At 35.5% G+C, this 24,851-nt stretch overlaps 1 protein-coding gene across 1 annotated transcript; it reads right to left on the bottom strand.

Moving 5' to 3' along the window:
- Positions 1 to 24,119, bottom strand: uxs1 (UDP-glucuronate decarboxylase 1). The gene is made up of 15 exons (XM_046845426.1): positions 23,221 to 24,119; positions 18,026 to 18,053; positions 17,127 to 17,175; positions 15,806 to 15,849; positions 14,190 to 14,250; positions 12,489 to 12,669; positions 9,633 to 9,737; positions 8,289 to 8,348; positions 7,578 to 7,699; positions 4,495 to 4,614; positions 4,306 to 4,349; positions 3,107 to 3,167; positions 2,680 to 2,737; positions 2,451 to 2,554; positions 1 to 757 (listed from the first exon to the last, which is right to left on the bottom strand). Exons 1-15 carry the CDS (start codon positions 23,306 to 23,308, stop codon positions 626 to 628), a joined length of 1,257 nt encoding a protein of 418 aa, XP_046701382.1. The 5' UTR covers positions 23,309 to 24,119; the 3' UTR covers positions 1 to 625.
- Positions 24,120 to 24,851: the final 732 nt, after the last annotated feature.

The raw sequence follows: 24,851 nt of genomic DNA on the forward strand, positions 1-24,851 counted from the left end.
TAATGAACAGTGTAAATATTTTATTAAAATAGCCTTTTTTTTTTTCACCTGAAATCAGAAAAAGCACAAGTTCTCTTTAAATTGTGACAATGGCAACAGTAGACTTGGCTCAAAATGACATAAAAAAAAAAGAACGAAAGCAGAAACATGTTTCACATAGTTTTCTCTTTTCTTCAGAACAGCGACGAACGTCCCACTGCAGCACATTCAAGATAAATAAAGTGGATCACTACGCTCAATCATAAATCTCAAAACACTGAAACAAAGACATCATTTAAAAAATTATCACATCGAAACAAATCTGCATGGCATATATGCACAAAGATGAGTTTTTCCCAACATTTTCTTAAATAATAGGTAATTGACAAAAATCCAAAGTGCAAGATGTTGAATATAGCGTCTGTTTTTCTTTTCTCTCTTTTTTTTCTTTCTGAGGCACATTTATGAAAAGCAAGCAGAAAAGAGGCAGTTCTCGCTAGAGTTGCTTTTCCAAAAACCAGAGGAAAAAGAAGACCAAATCACGCAGTTTATTGGGAAGGGGAGGGGTTGTAATACCTCAGTGTAAAATGGCTGCTAGAGGCCACATGAGCCCTGTCCCCTCATCCCTGAGAGAAAAACCTGTTCTCTAGTTGTGTCTTGGTCTGCCTTTCTTCATACGGGCAGCCTTGGGCTTGGGAATATACTGATTATTAGCTTGATGTTCCAGTTCCTTGCTGAAATACTGAATAGTTTTGTTCAGCCCCTCCTCCAATGGCACCTACAGGAAAATCCAACACACATTACACATTAATTAATAGTAACATTGCCTAAAGGAAGTATTGGGATTGAAATGTCAGAAAATGTTTCTGGAGCTTTACAGGCTTTACTTTCACCAACCAGCAAATCTCTTTCTGCTCCCCTGACACTCTGTATAAAAAAAATTGAAAACTATCTGCCTCTCTATTGTGGTAACCATAGTAACAGTAATGGCAAACATTGCACATGACCAGCAAGGACTGTGCAGTTATATTAAACCTACACACTACATATGAAAACCAAAAACCGTTTGGATATACAACTAAAAATGTCAGACTGCCTTTTCATGCGTCATTTCGGCCAAATATAAAGTAAAGAATGGGGACGAAAGCGTTTTTCAACTTCAAAACCATTCTTTAGTTAAAAGCTCCATCTCTACAAGGTGTCTAAAAAGGTAAAAAACGTTTAATTAATATAACATTTAATTTACACTTACTGGCAAAAATTCCAAAAAAGGCAAAAGATTCAGCTTTTAATGATCTTGACAAATCACTAGTCAGAAGATTAGCAAGAATTAAACAAATACAATAGATCTCTCCCTGCTCCATTAATCTTTTTTTGGGTTCTATTAATAAGCTTATAAGGCCTGTAATAAGCTGCACCAGGTTTTGTACAAAATGTAGTACAATCTTAAAAAAAAAAACCCATAAGCATACAACAATTGTATATACACTATATGTACACCTGACTAAGATTTGTATGTTCTTCTGAACATCCCATTTCACAGTTTATCTCCATTTGCTCTTATAATAACCTCCACACTTTTTGGAAGATGTTTCACTAAACCTAAAATTGTGGTTGTGGAGATTTGTGCTCATTTAGCCACAGTGGTGTTAGTTAAAAAAGGGATTTATGTAGGGTGGCAAGGCTAAGTGGTTCATTTCAGCTCATCTCATGGTGTTCTGGAGGTTAAAGCTCTATAGCAGGCCACTCGAGATCTTTCAATTCAATTTGATTTGTATTGCACTTTCACAAAGAGGTGCCTAGAAGTTTCTCTCTTATAAGTTTCTCCCTAATAAGCAAGCAACAACAACAATGCCAACCAATGTAAGCCGTATGTTCTTGGAGCTTTCTTTGTGCACAGGGGCACTGTGCTACTGCAATAGATTTAGGTCTCCTGGTTTAAGTGAAGGAAAGGTTTAATGCTACTGCATCCAAAGATTATCCTATGCAGTTGTGCGCCTCCATAATTTGCTGCAGTGAAATGTTTGGGGAAAATTCAAATAGTCTTCTTGTATGCAAAGGTAAAAGTATATAAGAGGTGGGCATAAATGGTGGGCATAAATGGTGGGCACAAGATGTCTGAAAATTACACTTGTTTACTTTTGTTCTGACCGATGATGTGCACATTTTGCTGAACATATTCGGATCGGCCCATTTTCATAATTTGGTTTAAAAATTTTCCAACACCCTGTACTACCAAGGAATAAGACACAGCTACCATGTAGCACTTCAATCAAGGGGTGTAGGATTACCAGTATGTACAGTGTGGTAAGGCTCAGAAAAGAAAAGGTGTAAACCACTTACTTTGGTCATGCAAACTTAAGAATATTTCATGTAATATCAAGTCTATTGTTTAAATTTAAGTAAACACCAAAAATGGAGGCAATTCCTCAGTGCATGTTTGGCAATTAAGAGTGTGTTGTAGTGCTCACCACAGGCTCCCAGCCGAGCAGCAATTTAGCTTTGCGGATGTCTGGCCGCCGTCTCTGAGGGTCATCCTGTGCTTCTGGAAGAAACTGAATATGACTGCGGCTCACTGTACAGAAACAGAGCAAGAGCATGTGCAACAGGCATCAATTGAGAGGAAGTGAGGGGAGAGAATGTGTAGTCAGGTAATCATGTCTTTTTTTTTATTTTTATTTAACTCCACTTATTACTTACCAACCAGGCTTTTAATCATCTGAGCAAATTCCAATATGGTATGTTCTTCAGGGTTTCCCTTAAAGCAGAGCAAATATGCGAGGAAATTAAATTGGTGCCGGAGTGACAAAAGTTTAAATTAACCTTTGGTTCATGTGCTCGGTGCTGAATGCCAGTGCAGTCGCCATGGCTGCTCATCAGGAATAAATGCACACCATTCACCTTAACTGTTCATTTTTGTAAAGCTGCTTTGAGACAATGTCTGTTGTGAAAAGCGCTATAGAGATAAACTTGACTTGACTGCTAAGAAAGGATATTAACAAATATAAAATGCTCTGAAATGTCTAACAGCAGATTTAATCAGTATTGAAGTGTTACAAACGACTTATAAATCATTCAGTCGGTCAGTCGGCTAATCGTTCAAGCAATTAATTACTAAAATTCTCACCAGGTTAACAGGACTGCTGATGTTACTGTTCATCAGGGCCACAAGTCCATTCACAAGATCGCTGAAAGAGAGGATGTTACAATGCAATACTGCACATTAAAAAAAGAATGGAGAGAAATTATAGAATGTAGCAAAGGTAGAACACATGATACAGAAAATACGCCACAAATCACCCCAGAATAACCATTTGAAGCTAAACAGGCAGAAGCAATAATTCTGTTTTTACTATTTGTTAGCAATCAACTCTAGAATACATGAATAACATACAGTAGTTAGCTTGTTACATCCAATTCACAAATTCCAAATATCTATTGTCTGGTCCTCATCACTAGAAGACCTGCACTAATAAAAAACTGGATGCATTTCAAACTGCAATATAATGATTACAGAGCCAATGATTGTACACTCAGCTACCTCTTTTTTGGGTACATCATCTTTACACATTCACCAGCCATATTACTAAGGACACATTCATTCACGCAATTACCATATTAATTAATCATGTGGCAGCAGTGCACTGCTTTAAATTATGAGGATACAAGTGAAGAGTTCAGGAAGTGTTCACAGAAACCATCAGAAAGGGCAAAAATGTGATCTCAGTAACTGTGACTATGGTATGCTTATTGGTGTCAGGGCTGGAATGATTCTTCTGTACCTTTATAATTACACTGCTGTTACATGATTGGCTGAAAGGGTAATGGCATGCATGTGCAGTGCTACAAATGCTCCTATTGAAATGGCAATGAATGCATCTATATAAATACTGATTATAACCCATACTGAAAACATTCTCACTATCACCTCTCTTCCTCCTAGATTTTAGATCTCTATCTCTTATTCACTAAAGGAACCTTAAATAATGAAATGACAATAAAAAAATAGAAAATAATAGAAAATAAATGATTACACTCTCATCAATGTCCGCTATTCAATATCGAAAAAGAACAATTAACTGTGCTCTAAAATGAAGAAAAATGGTCTTCTGTCATAATTTTTTTTGAGTTATCTTGCTTTCTATTAGTTAGGATATTGTTCAGCTATTATGTGATTTCTTGGCAACTTGAAATTGTAATGAGTTGAGCGAGTCTCCTAATTAAAATTACATAGCAAACCAATTGGGACTGGTATAAAGCATTTTTACTGGTAGAGAACAATTCTAGGAGAGTTGTCCATTAAGATCAAAATCTCTGATGGCTTACCTGACATACTGAAATGCTCTGGTCTGAGATCCTGAACCATAAACCTTAAAAAAAAAAAAAAAAATTAGTGGCTCCATTCTAAAAAGATTAAAACATTAGCTTATAAGTGGTATTATGGACATCCAGCACACAAAAAAAACTTTTCCATCAACATATTGTTACTTGAGAATAGTGTGTGTAGCAGCTCACCGTCAGGGGCTCCCCCTGTAGCGCTTGCAGGATAAAATTACTAACCACCCGGCCATCATTCATATGCATGCGAGAACCAAATGTGTTGAAGATCCGTGCTACTCGTACTTCTACACCCTCCTGAAGGACAAAATACATAAGGATTCATACATAAACTGTGTGCAAGAGTTATATATAAATAAAAATAGAAACAGATGTGTGAATAGATTTCAATTATATATTATATAAAATTAATTATATATTTAATAACTTTATATTTAACAGCATTATATTACTTTTTCCCCCCAATAAAAAAAAACAATAATAATAAAAAAAAACAAAAAAACAGGAAAATTCAGGCAGGTTTAGGTATAATGTAGTGCAATAGAATTGTGCTATGCCAGGAAATTAGCAATCATATTCACATGAAACAGTACAGGAATATTAAGTTACCCATGGATTTGGATAAAAAAAAATTCATATCATCATAAGATCAGATAATGTGGTGTATGAATGTGAATGAAGATCAGTGTGTTCACACTTGTGTGAGCAGAGAGGTAATGTGGTAAGACTGCATGTGAGATGTGATCTGATATAACCTGATTAGACAAGGAGATAACAGGAGAACTTGACTTATGTGATGAGAGTTTGCTAATAAAAGACTAGCTTGGAGCAAAAAAAAAAAAAAAAAGGGGTGTATGTGTGTGTGAAAAAGCTCTTTTTTTTAATTTTTTTTATAGCTGCTGCTTCAATACATTTCCTAACTTAAAAGAAGATTTAAAAAGAAAGGAAAAAATTAGGCAAGAGAAAAAAGCAGAATAATTTGTAACACCAATAATGAACAATCGTAAATAAATAGAAGAAAAATGGATTTTGTGGGTCCAATGCAATGATCAATTCAACGCAGAAGAAATTCAATAAAGTAGTAATAAATTAAATTGACTTAGATCAGGAATTCATTAGGAAAACATTTACAAAAAATAAGCAATTTATGTATGTGCCTCTCATGCAAAAACATCAATTAAAAGTCAATGCTTCTGAATTCAATTGTAAATGTCAGGCAACATACCTTTTCATCAAAGATAGCTTGTATTTTAACAAAAGAGTTTCAGATTCACCTCTATAGTGAATAACACATGTCGTACAAATGGCAAATGTGAAAAAATAACTATAGATTTACTCTATATATGTACTCGTATCTGTCCTTCGGAAAATATTTCCAAGATGGTCATGAAATTCTATGCAGGTATGAAAGTCTGGGAGAAAGAATGTAATGACATTACACCGCAAGCATATCTCTGGCTGTGGTGAAGATGATAAGAAATTAATAGATGAATGGACAAGATTCCAGATGCAGTCTGATCTACCAAAGGCTGCTGCCAATCACTCGGATTGATATTCACATGCAAGGCTTTAAAGATGACTAAGAATGTCAAGAAAACCCAATAAAACATCTGTATGTACATTTTAAGGCCACCAGACTGGCCATTTAAATATCAATCTCCAATAAGACAGCTCTCTGGATTTCATGTTGGTTTGTTCTTTTTAACCACAAATGCAGTCTTTACATGCAAACCCCAGGACTCAAATCAAAAGCAGATATTCAGAGTAATTAAATGTTCAAAGTAAGCAAGTAATCTAACAGGGCAGCACCAGGACAAAAAGATACACATGCGAGTCACAAATTCCAGTATTATAGATCAATAGAGGAGCCCAAACAAACAGGCCAGTTAAAAGCTAAAATTCTGATTAAATCTCTCACATACAGCTTTTGATTTTAAAACTAAATCTCCAGGGAATACCAAAAACAATAGAATTGGCCATGACATCCCAATATTTTCAGAGGGAACTGAACATAACAGACAAAAGAAATGAGCAGAATTCACACTAAACATTAAGTTATTGTGTATATATATATATATATATATATATATATATATATATATATATATATATATATATATATATATATATATATATAAATTTATTTTTATTTTTATTTATTTAATTTTTTTTTTAAGGTTAAGGCTAATATGATAAAATGCACAGTTTTTGTTCATCCCACTTGGCACATGTAGGGTCCATCTGGTGTTTTTCCAATTTGGTCCATCAGAGGTGTAATAAACCGTGTAGATAATAAAAAGCTGAAATATTTAATCTACAGTTGTAACCGGCAAAAGCACACACCCTCCCACCAGAATTAGTTCTGCACGATAGATAAGAAGTGCTTATTTAACCAATTTACGGTTTTGTCCTCGGTTTTCCACTCAAAGCACTGTACAATTCTGAGGCTTCAAGTATATAAAAACTACAATTCATCTTATAAAGCAGATTGAGATCAGCAATGAAAAACTAACCCTGGAATAACCCAATAAATTCACATCCAAAGATTACTAGGTTTGTTATATTTACAGTGTCTTCATTGATGAGTGTTGCTGTACATTAACCACAAGTTCTTTGGAAAAGAGAATTACTCTGTAACTTAACACAAATCTCGTTATTCAACAATTATTATGACTTTTTTTTTTTTTTATGCATATTGAACTACAAGCATGAGACTTAAAATGGGTATAGTTACCATTTACTGCAGTATATCTGGACACTTATTAATGTTTATTATTTGACAAAAGTTCTTTTACTTTAGAAGTGGAGAGTTTTGACTGACAAAAGGGCAGCAAATAAGATTATTATATTTAGACAAATGCTTTGATTTGCAGTGATAAATAAGACAGGTCAGCTACAGTAAGAACAAAAAAATGTTTGCATTGATTCTGAAGGACCTACCCGTCACACCTGAAAGATTAGCACTTTGCTGTACTTTTTTTTTAATTTGGCTGGATGTATTTTTTGGGATTTTTTATGGACTTTAAAGTGTGTGTATTTTTGTAACACTGATTCTTTTGCAACAAGATAAATATAAATAAATATGCAGCTTTTCACACAAAAAGATTCAAAAGGTTAAGATTAAGTTAAAATCAACAAATCTGCTCAACTGCATTCCTTTCCCTCCTTAAAGTCCAATGTCTCTCTCACATCTTTCTCCTAGCAAAATGATACTGTAGAAATTATTCATTTATTAATGTACTATGCACTATCAGACATACCTGTTTCATGTATGCATAACACATAGTTTCAGCCACACGCTTTCCTTCATCATAACAAGCCCTCGGTCCGATCGGGTTCACATGACCCCAGTAGTCTTCATTCTGAGGATGCACCTCTGGATCTATAAGTGTACACAGACACAGGGCAAATCATTTACCCACAGGTTAATTTAATATGATAAGCTGTCCAATTACTCACAGAATAGAATATACAAATAAGTACACAGCCCTAGGAAGCCCAATCTAAAAAAATATATAAATAAATAAATAAATAAAAACCCTGCTGGTTTGCAGTAACAATGTGTGTCAGTTTGGGTCTCATTATAAGAAACTCAGTAGGAGTGTCAGAGTGAGACAGTCATTAACCATGTCCTCCAGCTTCAGATCACCACACAACACCTGCCACTTTGTTTCAAATCATGCCATCATGCATGTCCTAAAGCACAGTTTTCTCAAAATCTTTACATAAAATAAGCAATAACTGTAGTGTTATAAATCGTAGGTCCTATAACCACAAACTAAGCAAAGAAAATAAAAACAGCCTGTAAAAAGCAAAGAATATAAACTTTGTTTTGTGTGTTATTGTTTTTTTTTTTTCTTTATTTGAGGCATAATATCTGCTATTTAATTTAGTTTGCCTTTTGTTAGGATTTGTCTTTCCATGGCCACTGCCAATAACATAATTTTCATTACTGAAGGACATTCCCATACCTCCATACACCTCTGATGTGGACGCAAGTAGCAGTCGAGCACCCACGCGCTTCGCCAGCCCTGATGATGAAAAGAAAGAAGAAAATCAATATCCTATTGTCAACTGGATCACGTGTGCTTTTTTTGAACGAAATACAGCTATCATGAACCACATAATCCTGAATCTGTATAAACGAAGCACTTATACAGTATGTTTCAGAAGGCACCGTTTTCTCCTATTGTAAACCTTATACACACTCCAGTCTGCCAAGGCCTTCACACCAATGTTTGAATCTGTGCTGGCAGGTGGATTAGGAGTGCAAACAGCATGCTCAAACAGTTTCTTATTATCATTTAATTTAAATCAATTCATAAAACGAATTAAAAAGTGCCCTGTTTGACTATTTTCAGCAGACCGTTTTAAACAGAATTCCCTAATATTAATTAGGGATTAATAACCATGGATTAGTTATTATTATAAATATAAATCTATCCAATAATTCAAACATATTTAAGCAATATATAGAGGTTACGTAGAATTGTATTGACAAACAAAATGCAAACGTGAATCTTTCAGGCGACAAACTGCAGATGAGAGGAGACATCACTAATGCAACACTGGAAAAAGTTGGCAGAGATTTCAGGCGATCAGTTTTTAATTCGTACAATTTATTCCAGATTCACATGTTTGGCTCATCTGTTATGTTTGTTAGGAAAGTATCTCGGGATTACAAATCAGCACACTGCTGAGTTTTTATAAAGATTATACAAGATTTATAAAACTAGGATAGGAATGTGTCTGTTCACACTGAAAATTTAGTTCTGTAAATGTTCTAAAATACTGACTACAATTTAATTAATATCACAAAGTAGCAACAGTGGAAAGGTAATGGAATAAATTTAAGTAGAATGTCTTGTAGTAGAAAACACTTGTAATAAATCTCAGGATGCAGTTTAAAATATAGAAATTCACACATATATGTATATAATATACACAATGTGAGAATGTTGGGTATTTGTTTACTATAAGCTTTACAGTTTTCTTTTTTTTTTTGTTCTGTCAGGCAAATAGCTCTCTTCTGGAATATCCTGCTGCAGTCTAGACCTCAAAACTTGCACGTGTAAAATGATTTGTTCCACTTATCCAAAAATACCAGCAAAAGCTAATAACTTCATGAAGAACTCCTGTGCCTTTCTTCTTCCTGCTGCTTGCAGCTGGAGAAACTAATATAGAACTGAGTAGGGGGTAATTTAGACAGTAAATGGAATGCACTAGTGAAGCTAGAAAGAAGGGATTTGATTTATTTTTTTTTAGGACACACAATATAACCTTTCATAACTTCAAAGCTGTTTGACAACACTTACCTAGCATATTTAGGGTGCCAATAGTGTTGGTTTTTAGGGTCTTGATGGGATTATACATGTAGTTGGGAGGTGATGCAGGAGAGGCCAAGTGATAGATCTGATCCACTAAAATAGAAAAAATGCTTTAGTATTCAATAGAATCTTCTCTTGAACAACATGCTGCTTATATATAACAATATATTATTGTTATATAAATATAACAATAATCCAAACAGGAGCACATTAACTGTAAACAATACAAAGCAAATATGGACGACTACCTACAGTCAAAGTAAGAACATCCACTTTCAATTCTATGCTTCTATGCATCACAACATATTAAAGATCATCTGGTCTTATCAGATCTTTAAAGAACGTGGATACAACCTCAAATGAACAACATATAACATTACACTGTCATTTTTAAAAAAAAAATAATTTTTAAGCCAAAATAGAAAAACCTAGTGTGAAAAACGATGTACACCCTTACTGCTTCTGTATGATTTAGGAGTCTAAGTAGCAGCCCGGTGATGCTAATTAAATGCCCTTGATAAATTAATCATCAAGTTTGAGCACCTTCACTTAAAAAAGTTTTTAGCAGTTTTCCAGTCTGGAGCTCTAGGTGAGTGTGTTAATGCAACGCCAAGAGGGAAAGACATCAGCATTGATCTTACAGAAGCAAATGTGGCTGACCATCACTCTTGGAAGGGTTAAGGCTATTTCCAAACAATACAAAGTCTATCATTCTACAGTGAGGAACATTATTCACAAGTGGAAAACATTTGAGAAAATTGCTAATCTTCCCAGGATTGGACATCCCTACAAATTCACTGCAAGGTCAGACCGTGTAATACTCAGAGTAATGGCAAAAAACCCAAAAGTTACATTGCAGACTCTGCCGGCCTCAGTTAGCGTGTTAAATGTGAAAGTTTCTAACATTACAATGAGAAGACTGAAAATATATATATATTAAAGGTTATCAGGAGAAAGCCTCTTCTCTCTACAAAGGACATGGCAGCACAGATAAGGTATGCAAAGCTACAGCTAAACAAACTACATGACTTCTGAAACAATGTGAAAGAGGAGATGTTAGACCACAATGCACAGCACAATGATTTGCAAAATCAGCAGAAATGCCTCATTCCGATCAATCATGCTCGTGGAGGGGTGAGGATTTGTCTGAAAGTATTTTAGTCAAATGTAAGGCCAACTGAACAGCAGTTTAAGCTTGGTTGAAATTAAGTTTCAACAGATCAACGATCCCAAGCATGTCAGCTGATCTACAACAAAATGGTTAAAAAGTACAGAATCACAGTATTACAATGGCCTGGTGAAACCCCAACCTGACTGAAATTCTTAGCAGGACCTTAAAGAAAGCTGTGCATAGACAAATGCCCTAACGAACTAAAGCAACAATGTAAATTCCTCCACAAATTCCTCCACAATGATGCGAGAGACTGATAGTTATACAGAACATGTTTACTGTTATGTTTTTGCTCCTAAAGTTGGTTCTACAAGCTATTACATCATAAGGTGTACGTGAGGTCATATTTACCTCTTTCTAAGAGTTGTTTCCCTTCGGATAACGCAAAAACCATACATTTTGAAATGGGTGTACTTTTTCCTCAGGACTGTAAATATGATGGCCATTTGGTTCATTAAATATATGTTTGCTTTGTAAATCAAAGGACCAAACAAGATATTATACAAGACTGCTATTAATTAAAGCTGTATTCTATAAAAACAACATCTGGATTCATTTATTTAAGTAAAATCAGGCATACAAAAAAAACTATTTAAATTAAAATCTATTCAGCTTCAACAAGATGAGTTCTGCAAATAATTCTTTTATATTTAGTTATTATTGTAGAATGAATACTAGAATGTTATTTTGTTTTTAGTGCACTCAATACAGTAGTTATGCATACTCGTGCATGCAAAGACACCTTGTCAGTTAGCTAACTGGCAAAAGAAAGGAGGACTGATGAATAAGAAGAAGAAAAAAAATGCACATTCAGTTTCAACACTATTAATAAAGAAGTGGCAAAATGCTGTCATGAGGAAAGTCAGCTACAAATTAGAAATGAATCATTCATATCTGCAGTTGACAGACTGGTGGTAAAGCACTAGTCAAATAAATGTTTAAGTAAATGTATGATGCACACGTAAACACAAATCTATGTCACACCGAAAAAAGCAAACAATATTTTTAGTAATTTTTGATAAGATGACCAAAGACATTCAAATTTCTGATTTTACAAAAAGAATAGAAAATCATCAAGTCAGGCAATTGTTACAATCAGAGAAAATAACATACATACAGGACAATCATTTAAATGCATTGCTTTTGAATGAAACGCATTGCAGAACACATTAGAGTCAGTGTTATAAGTCAGATATATTGTGGCTTCAATCCTTTCATTCTTATAGCAGCTGTCCACACATGCTTAAATGCATCATGAGCACTGTTAAGGGATTGTGCCATTAATTGGATATATTTCCAATCATTCTGCGGTCACTCCAAATGTCTGATAAACAGGCTGAATTCTAAAAAGAAGTTTCTTTATAAAAAAAAAAGCCGAAAATTCTATTATGCATATTGTTAGAAATAAAGAATAGCTGCATGCATTAGTAGCTCCTTTCACATATATACACACAAATCATGCTAGTCAGAATAAAATAATGCATTCTAATGAAGTATAGTATGTGCTCTGCAATGTAAAAATCATGGTTTTGACAGGATTTGTTAGTAATGTTATCTACATCCACATTTATACAATGCTCTGTGCAAAGATTTTTCAATGTCAATCACATTCCAATTAATTTTAATTATTTAAAAATAATAATAAAATAAATAAATAAAAAAATGCAACTCGCCTTCAATATACAGTGGTTCCACCACATCATGGTTGATGAGCTCAAAGTTCTCATGGCCAATCCAGTGCTCCACATTACGCTTGCGGCCGGTAAAAAAGTTATCCACAACGGTCACCTCATGACCGTCCATCATCAGCTTATCAGTCAGGTGGGAGCCCACAAAACCTGCACCACCAGTGATCTACAGCGAGAGAAAGTGTATTGAATGACTTATTCAAAAGAGAAAACTAGCATATAAATCTAACATGTGACAATACATACTTAAAAACAACTAAATATTTCTATCTGTGCTTTCATTGTATTAAGTGCCTCTACAAATTATATAGACCTACTACTCGAAAGCTAAATTACCAAATCAAATTATACAAATTTCCTCGCATCCCAGCCAATTCTCTTTGCCAAGTCTATAAACTACAATTCAATATCTGATTGTTTTAATGCAGACTTTTAGTGCACTACACTGCTACAGATGAAAAAAAAAAAAACATTTAACAGCATCCCTTCCATTACAAGGGAATTTAAGTCCTTGCTAATGAGAATTGTTCTTCCTAATCTTCTGAGACAACTCTCTCCTTAGCTTTCTGTAGTCCATGTTCAGTGTGGTGCAAACCATGATACCAAACAACACAGTGACTATTTTCTACCCTTTAAATAGGCAGAATGACATTACAAGTTTGAAGACACATGTAATGATGTGATAGAAGGGTATCTAAAAGAGTGAAAGGTAGAGTTTATAGGACTGTGGTGAGACCTGCTATGTTGTATGGTTTAAAGACAGTGGCGTTAACTAAAAGACAGGAGGTGGAGCTGGAGGTAGCAGAGCTGAAGATTTTTCAGATTGAGAGGTAAAGATTTTCATTGGGAGTGACGAGGGTGGACAGGATTAGAAATCAGTTTATCAGAGGGAACGTGCATGTAGGACGTTTTGGAGACAAGGTGTTGGAGGTGATATTGAGATAGTTGGGACATGTACAGAGGAGGGACATGGGGTATATCGGTAGAACAATGCTGAGGATGAAACCATCAGGAAGGAGGAAAAGCGGAAGCTCAAGGAGGAAGTTTATGGATGTGGTAAGGAAAGACATGCAGGTAGTTGATTTGAAAGAGGCAGATGTAGTTTGGAGATGGATGATCTGCCACTAATGGAAGAAGACGACACCTGTAATGCTAATTAAAGGGTACACTTTAGTTTAACACGTCTGTATTTACATATTTCCTTAATCATTACAGAACACTACTAGGTTCCCAGAAAATAGCACAAATATGAACATGAACTGCCATTGGTTAATTCAAAATATGCTTGTTTTATATATCTAGACTAGACAAGATCTTTTACAAGACAAATCTTGCATTGCTTCATTTTGTAGTCTATAAGAAAAAACAACAACTGCAACATCTTAATGAATGTATGTACCTGAAAACAGCCTCACAAGGAAAGCTATTTTAAAATTCACTCCAGTGTAATGAGTTCTGTTAAGGATTTTTCATACTTCAAATTTTCATGTTTAGTTTGTATGGTAAAACTCATGAATGCTAGAATGCTCTTCAACTGTAGTACACTGAAGGAAAAAGAGCAAGGACAAGTGCACTCAACACTGGAGTTATGCATACACACATATGCCTCTTCAGTAAGAACAGAAAGTTTTAGAAGACTGAACTATAAAACAGCAAAGTTTTACAAGAATTGTGTCGTATTCTTACCAAAATCCTCTTGCGATCCTTCTCGGAGAGAAACTTCACAGGTGGATACTTTTGTGTTAAACTGAAAAATAACAATCACAAACTGAGGAAAAGTTGCTTCCTAATAAAAGCTTATTGCAGGCAACAAAATAATAAGTGATGATAGAGGAAAATACTAATGTTTATATTTATTAATAACATTTTAAAGAAAAGATTTCAGGATAAAGAGGCAAATAATATCAGGTTTCATACTAACCAACCATTACCTTGCTATTTACCTTACGAATATTTTCTAAAACCTCAGAAAAAAGTGACAGACAAACTCCGGCCACAAACTGTTGCAGATCTAACACCTTTTAAATGTTAGAATCAAGCAGAAATGCATGTCATTAAGCCAACAAAATGATGTGGCAAAATAAAGAAAATATTTTAGATATGCTTATGTTTTTCCAGTGATTGGTAAAGAAATTAGAAGTAGTTTAGTCATGTTGTTGGAAATCAGTTATCGGTGTCCTAGTGTGTAGTGAGCCGGGGCTCTTTCCAGTCCCCAGACGTGTGTACACGTGACCAAAAATAAATAAATAAATAAAATAAAATAATAAAAATAAAAAAACAAAAGTTTCACAACCTAGGGAGCTGATTGAGACAAACCCTCTGATGGGATGTTATTCTTCAGTATACAGAATACAGTATACACATTCCTCTCCTTAAGGCCATGCCTACTCATCACCTCTGTTCCCTTCACCAACAAGCCCATTAAGTCTGCCCCAATCACTTATCTTTCTTTACTAGGTACACCTTCTACCTCTCCATCTAACTTACTCCTGAATCTCTCACAACTCACTTGTGAAGCATAGGCACTGACGACATTTATCATCACCCCTACAACTTCCAGCTTCACATTAAATCACCCTTCAGAATCACCCCTACATTATTTCTCTTTCTATCCACACCATTGTAGAACAGTTTAGAACCTTTCCACTTTTTCTCCTGGTCACACAACATGTCTACCTTTCTCCTCTCCATTATATCAGCTAACTCTCTCCCTTTACAAGTTATAATACCAACATTTAATGTGCCCACCCTATCCTCCACTCTCCTACACTTCTCCTTTCCCTGCTGTCTTGTCTGTAGATGTCTTGCTACTCTCCTTCAGCCAACAGTAGACCAATTTCCACCAGTACCCTGTTGGCTAACAATACCTTTGGGGGGTAATTGGTAAACCGGGCCTCGACGGATCCAGTATGAAATTCTGGTTCGTGATGTGCTAATTTTATTTGGCACATGTTTTACTCTGGATGCTTTTCCTACTGCACTCCTACCCATTTTTACGGGCTTGCCACTGGCTTGTGCAACCCTAATGGCTGGGTTTTATACAAGCCTGTATGCTAAACATATCAGAGAATAGCCTACACAGAGAAAATTGGCATCAGGGCTTTGAACTAATGAGAAAGAAAAAAAATCCTTAATTTATTTATAATCTTGGCTCTATTTGTGCCTCAGTCCACTTATTTGTGCTACATCTTGACATAAAGAGAACAGCAGATACTAAGCTCTGTACTCTAAAATGTCAGCAAAAAACACTATCAAGTAAGAAGAGTAAAAAAAGAAAGATGTATACGAGATTGAAATCATACCTGAGCTCAAGATCCCGAATCTTCTCTCTTAAAGGTGCAACGGCCTGTAGAAGAATAAAAATAAAAACACACTGTAAAAACAAACATAAAAAAACAAATGTATATGTTGAATAGGAACAGTACATAAAAACAAATAAATTCAAACGTTAAGCAATGAATGTTATAGCTTAGGGAAAAAAAAGAAAAAAGAAATCAAAGGGGAAATTCGGGCAGATATGACAAGCGAATAATTAAGGTTTTTACTTACAAACATCAATAAAATAAATAAATAAATAAATATCAACATCAAAACATCAAATATAAAAACATTTCTTAGGCAGATATGAACACCGCATTCTGCTAATCAGTCTCTGCCTTTGTTCAGCAGCGATTAGATAATGGTGATTATCTTTAATTATTTATGCTTCTAAAGCATGTTTACCTCATTCATTTCAGCACCTAAACCTGTACTGCCTCTTTAAACATAACAATAAATGCAAGAGTACATCATATTTAATGAAACAATTCTAAGACCTGGCACGAGGAGCACACAATTTCATTACAATTCTGGCTACCTGATTTTTATTTAATCAACTGTTATTAGACCTATTCCTGGAAATACAAATTGCAATAAATGAAAAATGGGATAAAAAAAAGGGTTAAGTAAGGTTAACATTATTGCAACACAATAAACTATGAACAATAATGAAAGATTAAGCTATGTTCTCTCTCATAGTAAAAAAATAAGAGTAAGAAGCCAATGTTTTTCATAAGGGGTTATCATTTAGGGAATTAGGTCACTTTGAATGTTGGTGATGTTTAGCCAGGTTTGCAGTAGAAGAGTATATATTGACTAGGAAGCAGTATAGTAATATTTTAACGATCTGGCTGAAAACTAAATTTCTGGACAAATAAGCAGACCTGAAGAAAAGCATTTTAATCAAATCTTGTTCATCAGATGTCCCAGGATAAGTACATAATGATCCATCTCATACAGGATTATATTTTGTATTAGCAGACCCTTACTTAGCTAAACACTACACAGACCTCAATCCCTCTACATTCAACATCTTCACAGCACAGTCATGCTTTCTCTTCGCTGGTATTTTACATTCCACCAATGTTTATCTGAATAACTACACATCATATCTACATAGAGTGTAGAGTTTCTATTTTCACATGATGACTATCTCTTGTAAGTGTGTTGCACAGACTCAGAGGGCGACGTCCAGATACCACAGAAGACCCGTAATATGTACTTTTCATGAAACCCAAATGTGTCTCGGTAGTTTACGCACAGTCCGTATCAGCGAGTGTGTATGCATTTAAAAGGTCAACCAACCTCATCTATCCTCTGCTCAATCTTCAGCTCACTTTGCTCCTGAATCAACCTGTGCAGCAGAGAAACAGATTCATGTTGATGGCACATATTACCCCAAAAGCAAAATTTTTATAGTCAGATACTGAGTGTTTTAATATACTTTTATACTTATTTATCTATGTTACTTTACTCCTTTTATTTAATCTTGTATTTCTTTCATGTTTACAGGTTGGACGGTTGTAAAAAGCATTTCACTATATACTATACTCTGTATAAATGTGTATGTGACAAATTAAATTTGATTTCGATTTGAATTTTATTATACAGCCTGATTGTTTAGTTCTTTGGTGAGTGGTAAATCAGATGTTGGGGGAAAATACTTGAAAATTACACACTAATTAATAAACATGCAGATGCATTTACATTCTTATATATTATTATGCACTAGTCTTATACTGACGAATGACTCAAAAATACTAATATAAATGCAGAAGAAACACTAAGAATATACTGAATATTTAGTTTTCCAGGAGAAAATATTTTCTGTTGAGTGGCACTTATATAAAGTCATTCAAAAATAGTTCACTGTTATGTCTTCATAGTAAGTCTAATCTAAATAATTATTATAAAAGATAGGCACTGTAATAGTATATAAAAGATTGATTGTTTTGCTCCTGAGCTGCATTTATCTATCTTGTATATTATGTATTTGTGATTTTTCTTGTTTATTGCTCATTATTTGTTTGACCCAGCAGATGGTGCAAATGTCTGGAGCAGCAGCCTTTTCCTTTACCACACAATTCTGCATAAGCATAATTACAACAAACATCTTCCAAAACACTTTTATATGCAATATAGTCAAAACACAGACAGAAAAATAACTGAAATCCGAAAGGAAGAACCCTGAGCTACATTTTTACCTCATGTTGGTGTAGGTTCCCCAGACAGCTATGAAAAAAAGACAGAAAAACAAGAAGCATTGTTAACATCTCCAAGTAAAATGAGCATAAATACATTCACTGTGGAATAAAAATGCAGCATTGACAATTGAAAATAGATAGTAGGCAAAATATCTTAAGTTTATTATATAGCATACTTTATTACGTTTTACAGAATGAGCTTTAACTTTTCATTTTGCAATCCTCCCACATCCTAAGAATTTTGTTGTTTTTTTTAAGCTAAGGTTGGTTTTCCCATTTAATCTAAAGTGCTTAAGTACAGCCCATCTTTCACAGCAATGGAAATAACAATGATGAGAATTATGCGTAATTTATAGAGCCATGCCATGCCACCACACTGTCAGCTTCATTGTTCTTGGTCAGCATTATATGCACTAATGCTATACACCTATGGGAAAAGTAATTTTTTTGTCTTTTGGTAAATTAATACATTCCTAATAATAATAATAATAATAATAATAATAATAATAATAATAATAAATATTACTATAAATATACACTGAAACAGTGCTGAATACTGTAATGATCCCGAAGCCTTATGCAGTCTGTCTTTTGAAAAAAGTTCTCAAAATGTGAAGGAAAGTTTTTCATACATTGTGCCCTAAAAATTCGGTGAAAAACACTTTTTAAGCAAAATGTCTTCCAAATGAATTAACACCCAGGTTATATTAAATAATTTTCCAGACAGCCTTTAAGAATGCCTTTGATAAAAGGAGGACATAGTTCATGGCTGATGTTAGAAGGTTTTGCAAAAGAGGAAAATGGCAAGTACATCACAAACAAACAAAACATTGCTGCCAAACATTAACAAATACAAAAAGACTGGAAGTTGTCCAGAAAAAACAATAAAAAAAACATCCACAAACATCCACTGAATGAAAACTGATTTTAAACTGACAGATACATGTGTTAAAGAAATAAGAGATTGGATGACCCATAACTTTCTACTTTTAAATTCTGATAAGACGGAGATTTTGCTCATTGGCCCAAAAACTAGTATACAGAAGCTCCAGCATCTCAACCTGCATTTAGACGGATGTTCTGTAACCACTAGTTCAACAGTAAAAGACCTGGGAGTTATTTTAGACAGCAACTTATCTTTTAAAAATCATATCAACCAAGTTACAAAAACAGCCTTCTTTCACCTTAGAAATATTTCTAAACTAAGAAACATGTTGTCTATATCCGATGCAGAGAAGCTTGTCCATGCGTTCATGACCTCCAGAATAGACTACTGTAATGCATTACTAGGTGGATGTCCTGCATCATTAATAAACAAGCTACAGTTAGTTCAGAATGCGGCAGCAAGAGTTCTTACATGGTCAAAAAAATATGATCACATAACCCCAATCTTATCATCCCTACATTGGCTTCCTGTTAAGTTTCGAATAGACTACAAACTACTGCTACTCACTTTTAAAGCACTAAACGGTTTAGCTCCTATGTATCTCTCAAGTCTTTTAACTCGCTACAAACCGTCACACTCCCTTAGATCTCAAGACTCTGGGCTTCTAGTAGTTCCTAGAATCACATGCACATTATCAACTTGTGCTGTTAATATCATGAACAGCAGCTACGCTAATTGCTCTCCACTGCTTCTCTTTCTCTCCCCATCCCGAGGCTTCCTGAGGTTTGGCCAGCTCCAGTCCTGTCCCACCTCGTGAAGATTATGGACTTTAGATGCCGAACTCGCAAACATCCTGAACCATCTAGGGATGTGCCAGTGCCATTTGGATCCCACTACATGTGTGGAGTTTTGACATTAGACCTCCTGGCATGGAGAAGCTGTTGCTGGATCTGTGATGATCACAAATGTTGAGCTCAGTAGCTCCTACTTTTATACCAAAGACTGTAGAAAGAACATTACTTATAATCTTATACTCCAGTACTCATGTTAGTTCTCACTCTTCAGTGTTCTGTATTGTTGAAAGATTTCTGATCAAATTCTTGATGTCACCCAAATGAGGATGGGTTCCGCTTTTGAGTCTGGTTCCTCTCAAGGTTTCTTCCTCATTACATCTAAGGGAGTTTTTCCTTGCCACAGTCGCCACGGCTTGCTCATCAGGGATAAATACACACCATTCACCTTGACTGTTGATTTCTGTAAAGCTGCTTTGAGACAATGTCTGTTGTGAAAAGCGCTATAAAAATAAACTTGACTTGATACATTCCTCTATGTAGGAATACTTTTGGATAACCATGATGATAATAGAAGCAATTTCTCAGTACTCCAGTAATTTAATTCTGATACAGCATTAAAGGCTTGGGTTATTAACCATCAACTACTTTTTTTCAAAATATTGCATAAATATGGCAATAATTCATAAACCACTAGGGAGAGTATTCAGCACCTTGGAGAGCAGCTAATCATTATAGCCATTGAGCTGAAGTATTAATGTGTTGATGTGCAAGACAGCAATTAAAAAATAGGTCAGGAAAATCAATTATTTATGATCACTTTAGTTATTAGCATAGATTTTATTGTCGATGCATCACAGAAAAAAGCCTTTATATTTGGGCAGAATGCGACACACTGCTAAACTGTTGCCTTCTTGTCGGCCCTACAGAGCACCATCCACCAGAACAGCTAGGCATTAATCATTTTTTCCTGCAGCCTATACTCTGCCTGAACAATTAAAATACTCATACCTACAAATTGTCCATCATAACTGACACATTTATACATAGAATCCAATGGTCTATTTGTAAATCCCACACTTGTAAATAATAGCTGTACATTCATTTAAACAATATTTTTACTTCTGTATATATTGCATTATTTAATTGTCTTTTTTACTATTTGGTTACATTATGTCTGTACTTTCTCCTGCACTGGAAGCTCCTGTCGCCAAATCAAATTCCTTGTGTGTGTAAACATACTTGGTAATAAAGAATTTCTGATTCTGATTCTGAAACTGTTGGGGGAAGTGTTTATTTGGGCATATTACACATGACTGTCCAAGGTAGCAAGCCTAGAGCAACCAGATGGATGCTTCTTTCTTTTTTAATTTTCATTTAGCAAATTATAAAATGTCTTTTTTTCTGTAGCTGTACAACTTCCCTTCACTTGAACCAGGAGGCCCAAATATGTCTCAGCATAACAATATAAAGCAAAAATGGTTTCCCAGGTTGGAGTACAAGAGTTTGAGCGACCTGCACAAAGTCATGACTTCAACCTCACTGAACACCTATAAAATGAACTAAAAAACACCAAAGACCTCTAACCCAACATCAATAGCACATGAGCACATAAATATGGGCCTTGCTCAAGGGCCCCAAGAGTGGCGGATTGACGATACCAGGGCTTGAACCCCGGGACCCCCCAATCAGTTAAACTTTAACCACTGAGCTACCACCTTCCAACCTAAGTGTGGTGGTGATATGCCCAACCTGTTTATTCAGATGACAAAATATTTTCCTATTTCTCTTTTTATATTTCAATTTGAATTTCTTGAAAACAAAAACACACCATTAACATTTCATTCAAATTAAAGGAAAAACATGTCCCACAATAGATTTAAAAAATAATAATAATGTTTTATTTTACAAAATAATCTATGATACAACTGTCTGCTATAGTTTCACATAATTGGTTTGTGATGTGGCAAAAACTAGCCCATGTCACACACGGCCTTTCAGCAGGCTGTAAATAAGGTCCGAGATGACATGTCTTTTCGGTTACACAGTGTTCAACAACAAACAGCAAGAGAAAGATCGCATTTCCTATGCAGATTATTACTTTAAATGATAACATGCAGTGTTTGCTGATATTGTCGCTATAACAGTTTGTTCCCACACTCAAGGCCTGTCACTTTTCAGTAAATTTTGCAGTAGCTTAGGAGAAAAACATACATCTGATAAAGAAAATATTACATCTGATCAGATACAGAGTATATTGTAAATATCAAACTTTCTACAGTGTTAATCAGTATTGTATGCAATCAGGGCATGAACATCTTGAGGAGGAGGAGGAATGATGTTTTTAGCTTACATCATTTATAAATTATAAACATGTAAGTCTGAAATTTCTCTTCACTTCATGTTTGGGCAGCATAGGTATAATATGTATAATTTCTGCCTCTGAGCTTTAGGATCCCTCATTTGGTAGACAGTAGTTCAGCACAGAACTATACTGCACATATGATGCACTTTATTCCAACTATAGTCAATACTTCCACCAACCATTTATATCACATTATGATATAGTTTTTGTTGTTTAAAACCAACGATGATGGCCATCATCGATATATAGATGTGTGAAAAGTACACACTCTGAATTCTAAGGTTTTATGACAATAGGTTTCTGTACATTATCAGGTGGTAGAAAGAGGTAAATACAACCTCAGATACAACGTATTGTTTAATAGCTTGAAAAACCACACGCAGCAATAAAAAGAACTAATCACGTTCCGTATGACTTTATCAATCTCTCACGTCATTGTTGGGGAATTTTGGCCCACTCTTTTTACGCAATTCAATGAGGATTACTGGCATTTGTAATAGGCACAGCTTCCTTAAGGTCCTGCCAAGCATTTAAATCGGGTTGAGGACTTTGACTGGGCCATTGCAACACCTTGATTTTGTTCTGTTTTTCAATTTCAACCTACACACAGACTTATTCGGGTTTATAGGTCACGAACAGTTAGGGGAAAGAAAATCACTTCACGTTGTACTGTGTACGGTTGAGTTTGACAAATCAAATTTGACTTTGGTTATAATTTGCATATTTGCTTCTCCAGGCTGAAACTAATGCCTTGGGTGAGCCAGTGGTTAATTTTGTGCCTGGTGTGGTATGTTCTCGACTACACACAGTTCATGAACCTGTCTCACCAGCTTGTAAACAGAGGGAAATTTAATAATTACCACTAGGTAGGTAGGGTGTGTGTGTGTGTGTGTGTGTGTGTGTGTGTGTGTGTGTGTGTGTGTTCTTTGGGTTCTTTGTGAGTACTTATAACTGTCCAGATGACCATTTATTTTGCATAATTTCTCACCCAGACTGAAATGAATGCCTAATAAGCCACTGGTTGTTAATGCTCTTGATGTAGTGCACAGGCACTCTACACACCCATCCCCACAGACACAGTGCATCCTGTTTAATAAAGTTACCAAAGTTTCATATGTGGAAAAACATGCTATTATAAGCAATGTGCACTCACAGGCGATGTATGCGATGAGGCCGAGGGCGACGAGGAGTTTCATCATTCTTCGGTTAATGACAGTAATGATCCAGCTCATCCGCATCATCTACACCAAGCAGATGCAGCACTCAGGCCGGAAGTGGAGCTCCCTCACAGCCACTGCATCATTCTCCACGTCCCGAGTGACAAACGCTCCAGCACGGCTCTTACTTCACCCTCCCAAATTACTCTCCCGATCTGTCTCTCCTTTACAATCCAAACGGAAGCAGAACTCACTTGATATGGTTGAACACTCCAGGAGTCCAGCCGCATAGACATATATGATCAAGTCGAGCTCCTGCTCTGCTAGCTGGCTAACTATGCTCTCTAATCAGCGTTTCTCTCGAAAATAAACCTGTTCAAACACTCGCCGTGTTTTGTGCTTTCGTCCAATTTACCGGTACGTCACAAATACCAGTTGCATTACTCTCGTCCCACACAACAACTTCCGGATTGCTTGCTAGCCTGGTAAATCGACAGCTAGCTATCCTACAACGCATGACTTCAACGAAGACATTTGACTCGTTGCCCCGAGCTGTTTATTTCACCTTTTCTGACACGGACCCTGCTTCAGAGAAGCGACCTGCTACTCCGACCTACTTCTTCAACATCCCAAGCTATTAATAACCGAAACAAGAGTGCAAACACACGCCGTGTTTTTCACCCTTACGGATTCTCGAAGCGGCTGGACACAACACGAGCGATGACTTCGGTTATCGATTTAACATCCTGCCGCGGTAGCAACACCGTTCTGGCCTAAAGTGTGCACAAAAGGTGTACAATTTAAGACACCAAACTTTTGAACACTTGTATAACACACGCTTTTCTCATTCTCGTGGTCTAAAACTAAAGCTAAGACGCGTAAATGTTTTTACACAATAAATTGTTCATGAAGCTAAGGGAAAAGCAATGGAGTATAGATTTCCTGATCACGAGAACAGAGCTTCATTCATGGAGTGTAGACAGCACAGCAGTATTCTCTTCACACATAGCTTACTTCATAGAGTAATTTTCCATTTCACATGGTTTTCCCATAGACCAACAGTTATGCTAGTCAAATGAAATATTGTCCTAATAAAGAAAGACACATTAATTTCAGTTTACACATTATATGGTGATTATAGTGAGGGTATCAAATATGCTTAGTTTATATTTAAAAAATAAATCACATAGCACTTATGAATGCAAATCTACAATCGTTTAGCTACCTGCAGAACTATTTGGCTCCTGACTTTTAGGCCAATTTTATGCGTTTCAATACCAACACTTAGAAAGCTACCTATTACTATAACTTGGTAACTAAATTAGGGTTGATTGCTACACAAGTGCATGCTCTACTGTTAGATATTTCTACTTCTGGTGTTGTAGAACTTATGTTTTAACAATGTCATTGATAAAATCTTAGTTAGTGATTACAGACCCACAGACAGACACAAACAAATATAGTATGTGACAATGATATTTTCCAGGTTCCAAAAATGATTAGGAATGTATTTTTTGGATGTAACACGGTTCTTCTCTCAGAATGAGAGGTAAGTACACTTCAAGGCTCTTCTCTCTTCTGGCACCAAGGTGGTGGAATGAACTTCCCCTAGATGTCCGTACAGCGG

Source organism: Silurus meridionalis, chromosome 3 (assembly GCF_014805685.1).
Source record: "Silurus meridionalis isolate SWU-2019-XX chromosome 3, ASM1480568v1, whole genome shotgun sequence".
NCBI classification, from domain to species: domain Eukaryota; kingdom Metazoa; phylum Chordata; class Actinopteri; order Siluriformes; family Siluridae; genus Silurus; species Silurus meridionalis.